At 48.9% G+C, this 15,910-nt stretch overlaps 1 protein-coding gene across 1 annotated transcript in view; it reads left to right on the top strand.

Moving 5' to 3' along the window:
• LOC137425188 (ras-related protein Rab-6B) overlaps nucleotides 1–15,910 on the top strand; it is a 39,295-nt gene that overhangs the window by 14,959 nt on the left and 8,426 nt on the right. The window contains exon 7 of the mRNA XM_068113350.2: nucleotides 15,491–15,557. Within this exon, the coding sequence (XP_067969451.1) occupies nucleotides 15,491–15,557 (67 nt within the window). The remainder of the gene's footprint in view (nucleotides 1–15,490; nucleotides 15,558–15,910) is intronic.

Below are 15,910 nucleotides of genomic sequence, written 5' to 3'. Positions count from 1 at the left end.
CATGAATGGTTTGGTCCATTCGCAACGGCAAAGCGAACGGCGAACGGCTAAATCGCCATAGCTCGGTAAGTACTTGTCCGATTAATTTCAAACCTTGAAAAGGCACATCCTCGGGTCCCCAGCAATATACCTGGCAAGTTTCAAGTATATCGGACCGGTAGTTGTCGAGAAACAGCGGTCACAGACAAACGTACAGACGTACAGACGTACAAACGTACAAACGTACAGAGATTACTGGAATTATAGATAGATGCCTGAGCAATAGAAAAAGCATATCTCCAACTACGAATCTTGCTTCATCTGGCAAACTTCGAGCTTTTGAGCAAATAATAAAGGGAGCAGGGGAGATGGAAACACAACAGCAGTGGGGAACAGAGGGACATCAGGAGATTTGTGGAAGGGAGAAGGTTGTGGCGGTGTACACGGGATAACCAAGATGGACACTACAAGGACTTTCAGGAAAGAAAACGGAATTTGAAGGAGGTGGATTTGGGGAGGATTAACGGGGTATTTGAGCTTTCCTTTGAATGCCGGGTTTTACCATTGCTGAAATACCACCCATCAAAGGTCCCGCAGCACTTAATAGTTGATATATTGAAAGATTTGCTTTATTTATATAGAGAAAGATTGTTTAAAATGATTTTTGGTAAAAATGATCAAGATGCTGATTACTCATATTCTTCCATCCATATATCCATCCAGGCAAATAATGACTGTTGGTTCACGAGTTATCAAGTGACCACTATATTCGTCGTGTGTGTGTGTGTGTGTGTGTGTGTGTGTGTGTGTGTGTGTGTGTGTGTGTGTGTGTGTGTGTGTGTGTGTGTGTGTGTGTGTGTGTGTGTGTGTGTGTGTGTGTGTGTGTGTGTGTGTGTGTGTGTGTGTGTGTGTGTGTGTCTGCAGCATAACTACCCGATGATATCATCCGATCTTGATGAAATTTGGGTGGGAGGTTGATATCATGATCTAGTTGTCCTGCGTAGAGTGGGCGTATTGCGCCCATTGTGGGCGGAGCCACACCCGAAAAAGATGTCTTTTTAGGGGGTAATCGAGTTCAAGCTACATCTTCTCCGAGGGGTTTGGTGGAATCTGACAGGGGTTTCGATATTTGGTTCGGCCAATGTCGTGTCTAGCCCCACGGAGCTCGATTTTTCATTTTTATTTTTTTCATTTTAAAAAGTTATTTATTTATTTATTTATTTTCTTTTCATTTCATTTTTCACCGAATTTTCGGAATTGTGTAGATAACTAACCTCATAACTGATTATACATTATTTTCTATCATTTCAAGGTCAGTAACCTTCGTTTTGACATTTCCAGGCCTGGCCTGTCCGGGCCTGTTTCGGTTATAGTCCGTCCTTTGTCATTGAATACCGCTCGCTCGTGAACCATCGTCGTCTCCTGACTTGTCTTTTTAAATATCAATTTGATGGTGAGTCGTTAGAGTTTGCCATCTTCCCTGACCCACATTGTTCCATCGCACCAGAAGTTGTTCACCTTGTTGTCCTACTTGCAGATATGGGTACGGCCCAGGCGCACATGCATGACAGCATGAGATTCAGTCCCTGCTAGAGTCCCTGTATATAGAGAGTTGTGTCAACTCAAATTTGGACGCCATTTTGTGTCTAAGTGTGTCGGATTAGATATACATGTACATTCGCGATATGGGGTGATATATTCTAAACCTGCTAAAAAAAATTTTACTACACATATTTAGTCTTATTATTACATACAGGTGATATTTGTTTTGTCAAAAACTCAGCTATTGCCGTGAAAAAGAGCTGTGTGGTGATATTAAAAGTGGTATGGCAATGCATATTACAAGCCAACACTGCATATAAGAGCTAACATTATAAGTAAGACAAACCAATGCTGTCGTTCTCTGAATTTTAATAACTTTTAGAAAGGAGTGTGGGCATATCCAATATTTTTTAAAGGGTGCCGAGAGCAATTCCGGTGTAGGACTTCCAGCCGACATATAGTCTAACACACTTAAAACAAATTCTGTACGTGGTATTGCCATATTTCTATAGTGTACAACTTTAGTTTTATCGACAGTTATATTCAATTTCCATTGTAATGATTTAACAAGCTGCAAGTCGGCTTCTGTCTCTGACATAAGGAAAACGTCATCGGCATCTAGTAAGATTGAAACGTTCATTTATTACTACACCCTTGCCCAGAACTCTGATGGATATTGCCTGATCGATTAATATGTTTCATAGCTGGCGACTTAATTAACACTTAATTTTCGACTGCGCGGTTTCCGGTAGCTAAATATTGTTAGAACTGCAGAGCACTTCAACCTCTTTTTGTCATCAGCTCGCCCCCTCTCAAACTGATTCACATCGAAATGTTCCTGCAATCATACAATGAGTGTCCTTGATGTATTTATTTATTGAAATTTTTATTCTAACACAACACAGTTTAATTTTAATGAGCTGTCATGTACTAGTACTTCCACAACAGAAAATCACATGGACAATCTTCCGGAAGATGGCCAGACAAATCGCTAGCTCTATCGACCACATGTATATTGATATCAAACAGGGATAACAGCTTTTGAAAGTTGAGCCAGTTTTAAATGTGGGTACACAAATACACCTGTTTTACTGCATTAATCACCTAGAAATATTGTATGTTTTGGGAACGACAGCTGTCACCAGGTTAAATATTGTTACAGACGCGGTTTTAGATGTTAGTTTACCGAGCGGTTTGGTATTACCGCGTCCGCACAGTTACTCCCCGATTAGAACCCTATCCCGCCCGATTCCACTCGACGTTGACCAAGTCGCGCTATGCTAAATCAATGAAGGAAAGGACACAACGGCTGGGATAAATGCAACGACACAAGGGGTACAGTTCTCAAGACCTCCGGAGGAGGATATAATATTGGTGATGCAGAAACGGGTAGATTACACGGTAAGAGGTAAAGCACAGAAAAGATGGGCACTTAGACACAGTCTTATCTTATCCCCGACAGACCACAGACAAACGGGACAAGACTGACTTACACAGGGATTGATGGCAAGGAAGGGCAGGCAGTCGATAGCTCAAGGTGCACCTTGGCTCAGGGACAGGATACAGCTCGGTCCAGTCCAGAGATGCGGGGAGGTTTTCAGCGCTTGGAGGTGGCGTCTTCTCTCTCCGTGGTGTGGGCGCATCTCACGTCACCTCCCTCTTCCTGCGCATGTCCAGCGGGGAGTGACACGCCCTTGGCTCGTTAGCTCCGCCCCAGATGGAATCGGTCCGCCGCTTCTATTGGGTGCGGGGGTTACCGGGCTCCGCCCTTGACGAGGAGCTGACAGCGAGCCCCTGCGTGGTAACCCCGTCGGAGCACATGTTCAATGGCGGCTAACCAAGCCGGAGTGAGGACGCACACTCCCCGCGCCGCCGCCGCCGCTGTTGTTGTTGTTGTTGTTGTACCATGAGGAAGAGCTGCGGGGAGGTATTGGGAGGTCCTAAACTTTCTAACGGTGCCATATAATCACATTCTGGTGCAACGAAGAGTCAGAATTAATGGAAACGAGTCCTTAACTGACATAGACTAAGAATAACTAGCAAGATGTCCGAAAGTTGTCTACGTGAGATGCGGTGAACCTGGGTGCAACATTTAATGGGGGAAATAGGGGAAGGTCGGGGCTACAGAGTGTTGTTTACAGAAAATGGGACTAGGGAATGGGGGATTGGGGATAGTTGGGAAGTATTGGGGAAATAGGGGAATAGTTACAAGCGGATATGGATGGAGGCCAATCTCATATCCGCAACATTGCACCCTTCTCTACCTCGGGGCGTCCCGACCCGATAAATTTTTACTTACTTTAGTGTGGCACTCAGATGTAGTTCCCTCTACTATTAACTCAACCCTGAGTGCGACAGTTTTACAGATGTTCACAAATGAGTAAATATGTCCCCCTGCGACGTTGCACCCTTCTCCTCACAGAAACACACCCACAGGATAACCGAATCGCGGAAAGAATCCTCAAACTAAACATACAGCCGGTAGGGAGCATTATTTACACAAGACTGCACTGATATTTACACTACGATCCAGGACCTGTTTTTGGAGGAACACATGCAGATGTTATGCATAGAGAGAGCACGCATGCCAGCATCGATACACCAACCCACGAGTGCCCTGTGGCCCTACGGCCTTTAATAATGTGCAGAGCACCCCATCCAAGCACCAAAAGCACCACCCCATCATGTACAGTCAGCACCATCCGGTGCACCAATAAAGTGTTCATAGTCACCGGTGGTGTCGCAGCCGGCCGATGTTCTGCCGCTGTTCTTGCCTTCATGTGGTGTACTTGGCCTTCTGGCTTCTTTCAAAAATAAAGAAAGGCGCCAACCGCGTCCATTTCTAAATTGTGGCCGTCAGGGGGGCCAACTATAAGTGGTTCACCTGTATGGCATAGGTGCCACGTTGACCCATAGGGTCCATCCACGGGTGGTGCTTGACCGCAAAAGAACTGCGGTCCATGGTGGGCGGCCACAAAAATTGCGGTCCATATGGTGTATCGATCCAGGCAGCAAGCAGCGAAAGTACAGGCCCACAACTGCGGAGCCAGCACCTCTCTCTCCTCTCTCTCTGCCCCAAAGCCAGATCCTCGGAGGTGGGAGACAAAAAAAGAAGACAAGTGATTAAGGTGGTAAGGGCGCAAAAGTGCACGCAATACAAGATGATGCACACTGGGGGCACATGGGAACCAGGTGAGACAGGTACGTTCCTACCGTACGCCCCCCCCCCCCCCACCAGGTAACCTACATTGCCCCTCCCTTACCCCTTACTGTATCCACAAAACACAACACTACCCATAAACATCTACTTTACAAATCAACAAACGTCCCTACTGTCTTCCCCGTTCCTCCCATAAACCAAATTCGTCTTCTCTCCCTCCTAACCAATCAAATTTGCCATTTCCAACTCTCATCAAAATTTGCCATCTCCAACTCAACATCAAAATTTGCCATCACCAATTCATCATCAGTCCCTCCTAGGGAGGGAGAGATGGAATCACCCCAATGTCTCATCCACGTCGTGATGCGTCTCACAAATCCTCACAGCAATTCTCATTTCCTGCAACACAGAACAAAGAAAACACAGGTGTGGAGTCATCATCATCACCTCAGGTAAGTGGCTGCGTATGGTGCGACAGGTTCATCAATCCTAACTATTTCCTAAATGACTTTAACAACTTTAATAATAATAATAATAATTCATTTATTTTGTATAGCGCTTTTCCAGAAGCCCAAAGGCGCTTTGACAGAGTGGAAAACATAATGCATAACAATACATGAAAACAACAATTGCAAAAAGACAAGAATCAAGAAAACAAACAGCAGCGATATACGGCATATATATAAGACAAGAATCAAAAAGACAAGACAAGAATCAATAGGGAAATATTTAAAGCAAAAGGAGGGAGAAGGAGAAGAGATAGTCAGGGGTTAAATGCTGTGGGTTGAATGTTGAATGCAGCGTTGAACAGGTGGGTCTTTAGTGATGTTTTGAATGTGGTGAGTGAGGAGGAGTCTCTGATGGTGTGAGGTAGTGAGTTCCAGAGGGTGGGAGCAGCGATGGAGAAGGCCCTGTCCCCCCAGGATCTGAATTTGGTCCGGATGGAGGGGGTCAGGAGGTTGGTACCAGCAGAGCGGAGGTTGCGGGTGGGAGTGTGTCTGGAGAGGAGGTCAGCCAGGTAGGATGGGGCCAGGTTATGGAGGGCTTTGTATGTCAAGAGGAGGATTTTGTACTGGATTCTCTGGGGGATGGGGAGCCAGTGAAGCTTGTAAAGGACGGGGGTGATGTGGTCACGGGTCCGGGAATGAGTGAGTAGACGGGCAGCGGAGTTCTGAATGTATTGGAGTTTATTGGTGATTTTTGAGGGTGAACCATAGAGGAGGCTATTGCAGTAGTCCAGACGGGAGGTGATGAAGGCGTGGATGAGGGTTTCTGCAGCCGTGGAGGAGAGGGATGAGCGGAGACGGGCAATGTTTTTCAGGTGAAAGAAGGCTGACTTTGTGATCTGTTTAGTGTATTTGTCGAAGGAAAGGGTTTGGTCAAAGATGACGCCAAGATTCCGGATGTGAGGGGAGGTGGATACTGGGATACCGTCGATGTTGAGGGCAAAGTTATGGGTGGATTTTGTGAGCGTTTTTGGGCCAATGATGATTATTTCAGATTTATCACAGTTAAGCTTGAGGAAGCTGATTTGAAGCCAGGATTTTATTTCAGTGATGCAGTTTGTCAGGATAGAGTGGGTGTCGGTGGAGACGGACTTGGTGGAGATGAAAAGCTGGATGTCATCGGCGAAGCAGTGGAATTGGAGACCATGACGGCGGATTAAGTGACCGAGCGGGGACAGGTAAAGGATGAAGAGGAGGGGGCCAAGAACTGAACCTTGGGGGACACCTTGGGGGAGGGGAGCAGTGGGGGATTTGCAGTTATTGATGGAGATGAACTGGCATCTGTCAGAGAGGTATGATTTAATCCAAGAGAGGGCAGTGCCGGTGACGTTAAAGGTGGATTCAAGTCGGGTGAGGAGGATAGTGTGATCGATGGTGTCAAAGGCAGCGCTGAGGTCGAGGAGGACGAGAATGTTGAGGTTGCCAGCGTCAGAGGAGAGGAGAAGGTCGTTGGTGATTTTGAGGAGAGCAGTTTCAGTACTGTGGTTGGAGCGGAATCCGGATTGGAATGTTTCATACAAGTTATTGGCAGAGAGATGATGTTTGAGTTGAGTGGCTACAGCGCGTTCCAAAACTTTTGACAGAAAGGGTAGGTTGGAGATGGGTCTGAAGTTGTTTAGAGTGTCAGGGTTTAGACCAGGTTTTTTTAGAATGGGGGTAACAGCAGCAATTTTGAGGGAAGGTGGGACGATGCCTGTAGACAGGGAGGAGTTTATTGTTGCAATGATAAGTGGAGAGAGAGCAGGGAGGGAGGCTTTGACAAAGCTGGAGGGGATGGGGTCAAGAGTGCAGGTGGCAGTTTTCATTCCTATGAGGAGTTCAGAGAGGTCAGTAGGAGAGATTGGGGAGAACCGAGACAGGGGATGGCAGGACAAGGGGGGGCAGGTGGTTGGAGGGGGAGCGGGTGCGGCGGTGGTCAAGCTGTTGTAGATGTTGTCAATTTTGCGTTGGAAGAAAGAGAGGAAGGAGATGCAGTTGTCTACTGTGAATGACTGGGTGGTGGTGTTCAGGGGGCGGAGGAGTTTGTTTATTGTCGAGAAGAGTGCTTTTGGGTTTCCGGAGCCAGAGTGGATAATTTGAGAGTAGTAGGCAGAGCGGGCGTGGGAGAGGGCATCTTTGTAGTGTTGTATGTGGTCCTTGTAGGCTTGGGAGTGAACTGTGAGACCCGTTTTATTGCGGAGTCTTTCAAGTTGGCGAGCACGAGTTTTCATCAGGTGGAGTTCAGGGGTAAACCAGGGAGCAGAATGGGTGAAAGAAACTGTTTTGGTTTTTACAGGCGCAAGCTGGTCAAGGCAGGAGGAGAGAGTGTGGTTGTAGTAGTCAGTGAGGTCGGAAGGGGTGTGGAGGTCAATGAAGGGAGAAGTGGACATTTTTTCAGAGAGGGTGGATGAGAATGAGGTAGGTGAAAGAGCGTTTAGCTTACGGAAGTTGATTGTGCGATAATGCCTTGGTGTTGGGGCGGGGATGTTGATGGTCAGAGTGATGGCTAAGTGGTCAGAGAGGGTGAGGTCGGAGCCATAGAGATGGTGCAAATTTAATCCAGTGGAGCAGACAAGGTCCAAAATGTGACCACGGATATGGGTAGGAAAGTCGACATGTTGAGTGAGGTTAAAGCAGGTGAGTAAATCAGTGAAGTCAGTGGTTATTGTGGAGTCAGTGGAGTCCATGTGGATATTGAAATCACCAAGGAGGAGGATTGAGGGGGAGAGGGAACATAGCTGGGTCAGAAAGTAGGAGAAGTCAGACAGGAATGATGGGTGGGGTTTGGGAGGGCGGTAGACGACAGCCATGACTGACTGCGTGTGACCAGAGAGTTTTAAAGCCAGGTGTTCAAATGATGGAGCAGATGAGATGGAGATGAGGTTGGTCTTGATGTCTTGACGGTGGATAACGGCAATTCCACCACCTCGGCCCTCCGAGCGTGGTTTATTGACGTAGGAATATCCATTGGGTGTGGTGAGGTTGAGTGTGTAGTAGTCCAGAGGTTGTTGCCAGGTTTCGGTGAGACAGAGAAAGTCCAGTTTGTTATCCAGGATGTATTCGTTCAGGATGAGGCATTTATTGTTGAGGGACCGGGTGTTGAACAGGGTGAGCTTGATGTTGTTTTGAACAGCAGGGATGAATTCAGGTGATTTAGCCAGGGTTCGTAGGCAAGAGGTGCGATCGTGTGGGTTGCTGTGACCAGGTGCGCTGGGACGAAGAGTGAGAGTGCGCTTTTACCCGGGGTCTTTCCCTGCCAATCCATTGGCCAACTTACACTATGGGTTCTAAAAACCAATTCCCATTGACCAACTTGTGGTGCTTCTCAATTTGGGGTCTCACTCCCCCGATTCAACACTCGGTGCTCTCGCACAATTTCTGGGCTGTGACGTGTAGCTCTCCCAGCAGGTCTACCCACCTGCACACCTCCACCACTGTAGTTGCCACCCGAGCTTACCTGCTCCTCACCCTAACCTAACTAACTGGGGAAGGCCCTCGCACTCTCACCCCCTCAGTGCCCTCTCTGGCACGGGCTGCCCGATCCACACCCGGGATCCTCAGGCACCCACTGACACTAACGGCTCCCAGAGCCCACCTGCGGCCTCACCTGGCCGACATCCTCACAGTGGTGGAGTGCCCAAACCAACTACACACACTAACAGGCTACACGCCCAGCCATTTCCACAACACTAATGCACCCATCCACAATACCATTCTGCATCCGCACCACAAATGCCAATATCCAACCACAATTTACCTATACCCTCTACCTAACACTTACACTACCCGCCCCGGGTATCCGTGATGGGGGTCCACTCTTCCCCCATTCACACCTTCGCACCATGCACACCACTCCGTACCACTTACTCCAACTCTCTCCACACCACTCATTCTCTGCTCCATATATTCCACACACCTGTACTTGCACACCTGTGCTCTCACACCTGGTGCCACCTGCACCCTTCTCTCCCCAAGCGCATTCGCGCTGATCCACAACACTCACTACTCCCTCACTGCTCCACACACCTGTCCAGTTCTCACACAGCATCATCTCATCTAACTACTCCCCTCTGAAACTTGCGCTTCCCAGTCATCCCTTTAAACTATTGCGCTCCCTCGTCATTATCATCCACTCTAATCTACCTGCGTCCCCACTACAGGTATCAGTCACTAACTAATCTTAACGTTACCTAATGTCATCTCTAGTCCCTATCAATATAACCTAACCCACCCGGGATAGTTTTCACTGCCATACACCCCATAATCTATAGCGCATTTGCCCCACCATGGGAAGGGTGGCAGGGATGCCACCCTTACCCACCGGGCCCATCGCTCATCAATCCCCCAGTCCTCTGGCACTAATAAGCCCCCCTTATTCAGAGGTACTGGGTCCCGCCTCGGCATCTAAAGCCGAGGCAATCCACGGGGGCGCCTGCTCGCCGGTGTAAGGCCTTCTAGTTTCCCGGGGTCTGGCGGGGGGGTGTCTGGGGTCGGCTAACCCGCTCCCCCCTGGGCGGAGTTAAGGACCTCAACCGCCGGGGATTATCCCGGCGCGTGGCTCGACAGTGCCGCGCCAGGTGACCCAGACGGTTGCAGGTATAGCACCTCACCTGATAAGGTGCTTGTCTCCGGAATTCCAAATTTTCCCCCCTGAAGGTCCGAATTGGATTACCCGCTCGTGGTCCACCGCGGGCCACCTCCGGGGCCGCCTGCCATGGTCCAGGTCCCGCCAGGCGCTGGTCCACCAGCCACCGGACCATGCCCGCCAGGTCAGGACTCACGTCGGGGGCGGGCCCCCTAAGGGGTCCGCCCTCCATCGGGGGTCCCACCTGGCGGACCGCCATTGCGGGACGCTCGCTCCCCCGGGCCAGGGGCCTCGCTGCTTCCCAACGGGCCGCAGCGTCAGCCGCCTGGCTCAGAGTCTGCGGGCGCCACATGGCGAGCTGTTGCCGGAGCTCAATATCCGGGAGGGCCTGGATAAAATGGTCCAGCGCCAGGCTTTCCCGGGAATCCGCTGCCATGCTAGCATGTGCGATCCCCACTGCGCGGCGAATGTCGTGGGCAAGTTCCCCGATGGCTTCCTGGGGCTTGCGTTTTCGCAGCGCGAGCTGAGCTTTAACAAGCTCGCTCTGCTGTTCAACGCCGAATCGATTAATTAGGGTGTCGCGGAGGGCTGGCAGGGTGAGAGCACCCGCTGGTAATGCCGTCAGCACCTCCGCCGCCGTGCCGCGCAATGCGGCCACCAGGTGTACTCCACCTTCGTCCTCACCCCAACCGTTGACCTTACACACACAGTCAAACTGCGCCAGGTACACGCGTAGATCACTCTTGCCGTCATACGGCGCGAGTGGGACCTTGTGGGACCACCTCGTATGCGAGTCGTTGCCCGCCTGCCGGACCCCGTGCGTCGCCCCTTGCGGGGTCAGCGCGGGGCCGAACCGGCCGGGCCCCCACAGTACATTACCCCCAAGGGGCTCTCGTGCCTCCCCTGTCCCTCTAACAACTACCCCTGTTGGTGTCGATGCATGGGTCACACTTCCTCAACCCGCTACCCATTCCATACCACCACAACCTTGCTCACCCACACCTCGCACCTCTCGTTCCATACCCTCCGGACCAGCCATACACCTCACTCTTGGCCTCTCACGAACATCCGGGTCTATCTCGACCCCCAAGCTTATTAAATCACCTGGCGCATCATACGCACGACCATATTGGTCACCACTTACACCGGGTCCTCTTTCTCTTCGCTTCTCCTCCATCACCTGCGAATCCCTCATCCGGTTAATGAGCACATCATCACGATCCGAACACAGACTTTGGACCAATTCTTTTACTTCCTCCTTTATCTCTTTCTTATCCTCTCTCCGTCGCTTCTTAATTTCGCTCACCCCTTCTTCCACTTATTCTAATTTCTGCTTCACCTCCTTCATCTCCTCGTGCGCCCCTTGAAGTTCTTCCTCTAACTCCACTTTATTTTTTTCTATGTGCTCCCGCACCTCCCGCTCTTTAACCTCCATCACCTCTACCACCTTGTCCATTTTCCTCGTCAGGTCCTCATGTACCGTCTGACACTTTTTAAATTACCCCTACGTCCTTTTTCATCTCCTTCTGTGTCGATTTTAAACCCTCTATTACCGCTGTGTTCTTCTTTACCTGGTCCCCCAACTCCTTTTGTCCCACTGTCAGTTGTTCTACTCCCAGCGTCAACTCCTCTATACCACCTTGCAATTTTACAGTCCCCTTTCTCACCTCCTTCTCCATGCGCTCCTTACAGTGCCTCACCTCCTCGCGCACTCCTCCGACCTCCTCACTCACACCTCTTCTGATCTCTTCTCCCATCACTTGCATCTCCTGCCCAGATGCCACCCTCATCTGCTCCATTTCCTCCCTGTGAGCATCCAATTTAGTTTCTACCCCCATTCTGACCCCCTCTATCTGCTGCCCCATTTTTTTAACTTCCCTTTCCGCTTGGTCCCTCATGTCCCTCAATTTGCCTTCCATACTGTTTTCTAACCCCTCCAACCCCTTTTGCATCCCTTCCATTTGATTCTCTTGAGCGGCCATTCTGTTTTCTACCCCCATTAACCCCTCCTGTATTTCCCCTAATCTATTGTCTAATCCCTCTATTCTACTCCCTAACCCTCCGATCTGGGCCCCCATGTCCTCCCTCAATTTCTCGCTATTGGACCCCATGTCCTCCCTCAATTTCTCGCTATTGGACCCCATGTCCTCCCTCAATTTCTCGCTATTGGACCCCATCCTTTGTTCTAACCATTGGCTATTGGCCCCCATGTCCTCCCTCATTGCCCCCATACTGTTTTTCAAACCTCCAATTTGGTCTCCCATTTGTCCCATAAGGGCCCCCATCATTCTGTTTTCCATTTCTTCATTATTCTTGTCCATAAGGGCCTTCATTTGCATTAAAAAAAGGTTCAAATCCACCGGTGGCGCTACTACGGTCGCGGGCGCGGTCGCCGTGGCCATGTGCGAGGCGCCATTTTGCGCGCCCGTAACCTCGTGCGCGACGACGCTATTTTGCGAACCTGCCACCCTCACTGCTTCGCTCTCCTCATGTCCCTCAATTTGGTCCTGGATCGACCCTGCCTCACTCTCCTCTACCGGAACCCAGCCGTCTTGATCCGCCATAGCGCGACTTTCAAAATTCGGGTTTTTATTTTTGTAAAACACAATCAAATTTCGCCGTTAACAATTTCGAGCGCGTGAAGCGCGCTTCGGGTCCGATCTCACTCCTCGACACCAATTGTTACTCTAATAGTACAATTGGTGTTCCAAAATTTGGGCCTAACAAATTTAGTCCCAGGTCCGAATCCAACTCCTGACAACCAATTGTTACAGACGCGGTTTTAGATGTTAGTTTACCGAGCGGTTTGATATTACCGCGTCCGCACAGTTACTCCCCGATTAGAACCCTATCCCGCCCGATTCCACTCGACGTTGACCAAGTCGCGCTATGCTAAATCAATGAAGGAAAGGACACAACGGCTGGGATAAATGCAACGACACAAGGGGTACAGTTCTCAAGACCTCCGGAGGAGGATATAATATTGGTGATGCAGAAACGGGTAGATTACACGGTAAGAGGTAAAGCACAGAAAAGATGGGCACTTAGACACAGTCTTATCTTATCCCCGACAGACCACAGACAAACGGGACAAGACTGACTTACACAGGGATTGATGGCAAGGAAGGGCAGGCAGTCGATAGCTCAAGGTGCACCTTGGCTCAGGGACAGGATACAGCTCGGTCCAGTCCAGAGATGCGGGGAGGTTTTCAGCGCTTGGAGGTGGCGTCTTCTCTCTCCGTGGTGTGGGCGCATCTCACGTCACCTCCCTCTTCCTGCGCATGTCCAGCGGGGAGTGACACGCCCTCGGCTCGTTAGCTCCGCCCCAGATGGAATCGGTCCGCCGCTTCTATTGGGTGCGGGGGTTACCGGGCTCCGCCCTTGACGAGGAGCTGACAGCAAGCCCCTGCGTGGTAACCCCGTCGGAGCACATGTTCAATGGCGGCTAACCAAGCCGGAGTGAGGACGCACACTCCCCGCGCCGCCGCCGCTGTTGTTGTTGTTGTTGTTGTACCATGAGGAAGAGCTGCGGGGAGGTATTGGGAGGTCCTAAACTTTCTAACGGTGCCATACAATCACATTCTGGTGCAACGAAGAGTCAGAATTAATGGAAACGAGTCCTTAACTGACATAGACTAAGAATAACTAGCAAGATGTCCTATAGTTGTCTACGTGAGATGCGGTGAACCTGGGTGCGACATTTAATGGGGGAAATAGGGGAAGGTCGGGGCTACAGAGTGTTGTTTACAGAAAATGGGACTAGGGAATGGGGGATTGGGGATAGTTGGGAAGTATTGGGGAAATAGGGGAATATTTACAAGCGGATATGGATGGAGGCCAATCTCATATCCGCAACAATATATAGGGATTGTCCAATGTGCAAAATCTTCCATCACTACAATTTGGCCATAAATCCCGGGGTGGGAAATATTTGAGCAAATATGCCACAAGACGCATGAGTACTGTACAAAGCAAACAATAACTCGTCAAATTTTGGACGTATGGATGGCTGCACAACCCGCAAAAAAATTGAGCAGGTCCCCCCCTAAAATTGCTTTTATGATTGCCGATTAGGCTAAAGATTTTAAACCAAAAAAATAACTTGCCTCGGAATAAGTTTTGAATGGACGGACAGACAACTGAAAACAAAACGGACCATGGGTTTCCCACCCCTATAAAATCAAAATTAATTCCCTCTGAAAAAGTACAGTGACATTGCCCGCAGACTACCCAACCGCAGACCAGGCAATGTCACTGTACCGGGACATTTCATCAATCAATGACAATATGCGGTCCGCTAGGACTACCCGAAAAAAATTGAGCAGGGTTCTTCCCACGGAAATGCATTTTTGGTCAGCTCCTTGAAGATTATAAACAAACACAAATCGCTTCCCTTTAAAAGGGTTTTCAACGGACAGACAACCAAAAAAAAACCGAGCAGATAGAATTGCTTTTGAACATCGATCATCAAGCGGCGTGGGCCTACCTGGCAGAGTCTGGAGGAGTCGATCGCTTTCCAGCTCTTTCGTCTGACTTTCGCTTCCCAAATTTGTCTTCTGACTTTATCACTTGGAAATCTATACATCTTATATTTCCCAGATTGGTTTGAACAACCAAAAGCAGAACAACCAGTCATTTTGTTTGGCAATAAACAACATTCCCGTACCAAGCTGACGTTCACGCACGGTGAAGTTAGACACAAAATGGCGCCACGAAATCACGTGACCGGAAATCTCGGGTCAGCGCATGGCGCAACTCTCTTTATATATAGTCTCTAGTCCCTGCTACCTGAAATTGTGTCAGCCTTAGGCAGGGGTAGAATTTTCAAGTCTTTTTACAGATTGAAAAAAATGAGCTAATTCTCCTTTTTCACATTGACCTCAATGTTAATTTGATGTGCCATAGAATGCCCATTTTCGTACTACTTACCGCCAACCTTGGTTTCAACATTTTCTTCAACTTGCATCCAAGTAGAACAATAATGCTATCCTGATAGCAGTCTTGGGTGTAATGGTCTGAATATATTGTAATGTGTTTGTTGAAGAGAAGATGAGATACAACCAGAAAACGCAGCTCAGAGAACCGAGCAGTTTGCGGTTCCGAGATATTCAAAGATATTTGAATCTGGGTTCAGCGAGTTTAATTAGAATAGCACGTTCAATTCCAGACCGGACCCTAAACTGTCACCATGGTGCTCTTCCAGGCAGAATGAGTCTGGCTAACCAAAACACGTACCCCCACCCCCGGTACCCTCCATATATATATATACATGTAACAAATTGGTGCTGCTCCGATCCCCCCCTGATGTCCCCATATTCCTCCTCTCACAATGAAGGCTATTCAGTTGATGTCTCAGCTCATCATCGATGATGGTATTTAATACAGCTTTAAAAAAAGAATTCCACATCCCTTGTCTATACTAATATCCACTGATACTAACTTCATCTGAGGATGAGAAAGGGAGGAGGATTGGATGGTGAGGGGCAGGTGGGAGGAGAGGGGGGGGGGGGGATTCTTTGGGGAGGAGGTGCGAGGGGTGCAGGAGGGGTGTGAACAAGCATCGTGATTGTTAATGTTTGACTCATGTTGTGATTTGTTTCATAAGCTTATTTTTTTCTTTCCTTCTCTTTTACACTTTTTACTGAAGGAATATTGACATATTTGACAGTACATTTATGTGATGTGGTTTTTAAAATGGTATGACAAATCCAAAATTGTAAACTCACCCACCTGTCGTAGCTCTTCAGGCGTGTTGCAGCCACCTTGCCAGGGATGGAAAATGCCGAGGAGAAAAGCAAGGAAGACAGTATCCTTCCAGAGAGTTTATTTTCATGGCATGAAGTTCATTCTAAAATGTATTTGGAATCATAAAATGATGCTTCCTCAGGTGATGACTTGGTCCTTTGTGTTTGTCATTTCAGAAGCTGAGCCCACAGGGTAGCTCAGAGGTAGCGCACTCACCTTTGAGCTATCTAATCTGGGTTCAATTCCAGACCTAACTTAGACCTGTCACCATCGTGCTTTTTCAGGCAGGATGAGAAATGGAGGAGGATTGTTAGGAAATTGGAGGAGGAAATTTATAAAGGAATTAACCAATTGGTATGCCATCCTTTAGAGGGGACGTTAAAAGGGAAACCCAATTGCTCAGACCACCTTGAC

Source organism: Myxine glutinosa, chromosome 4 (genome assembly GCF_964187855.1).
Source record: "Myxine glutinosa chromosome 4, kmMyxGlut1.1, whole genome shotgun sequence".
NCBI lineage: Eukaryota > Metazoa > Chordata > Myxini > Myxiniformes > Myxinidae > Myxine > Myxine glutinosa.
Note: the sequence above shows the minus strand (reverse complement) of the source record. Positions and strands in the feature narration are given on the sequence as shown.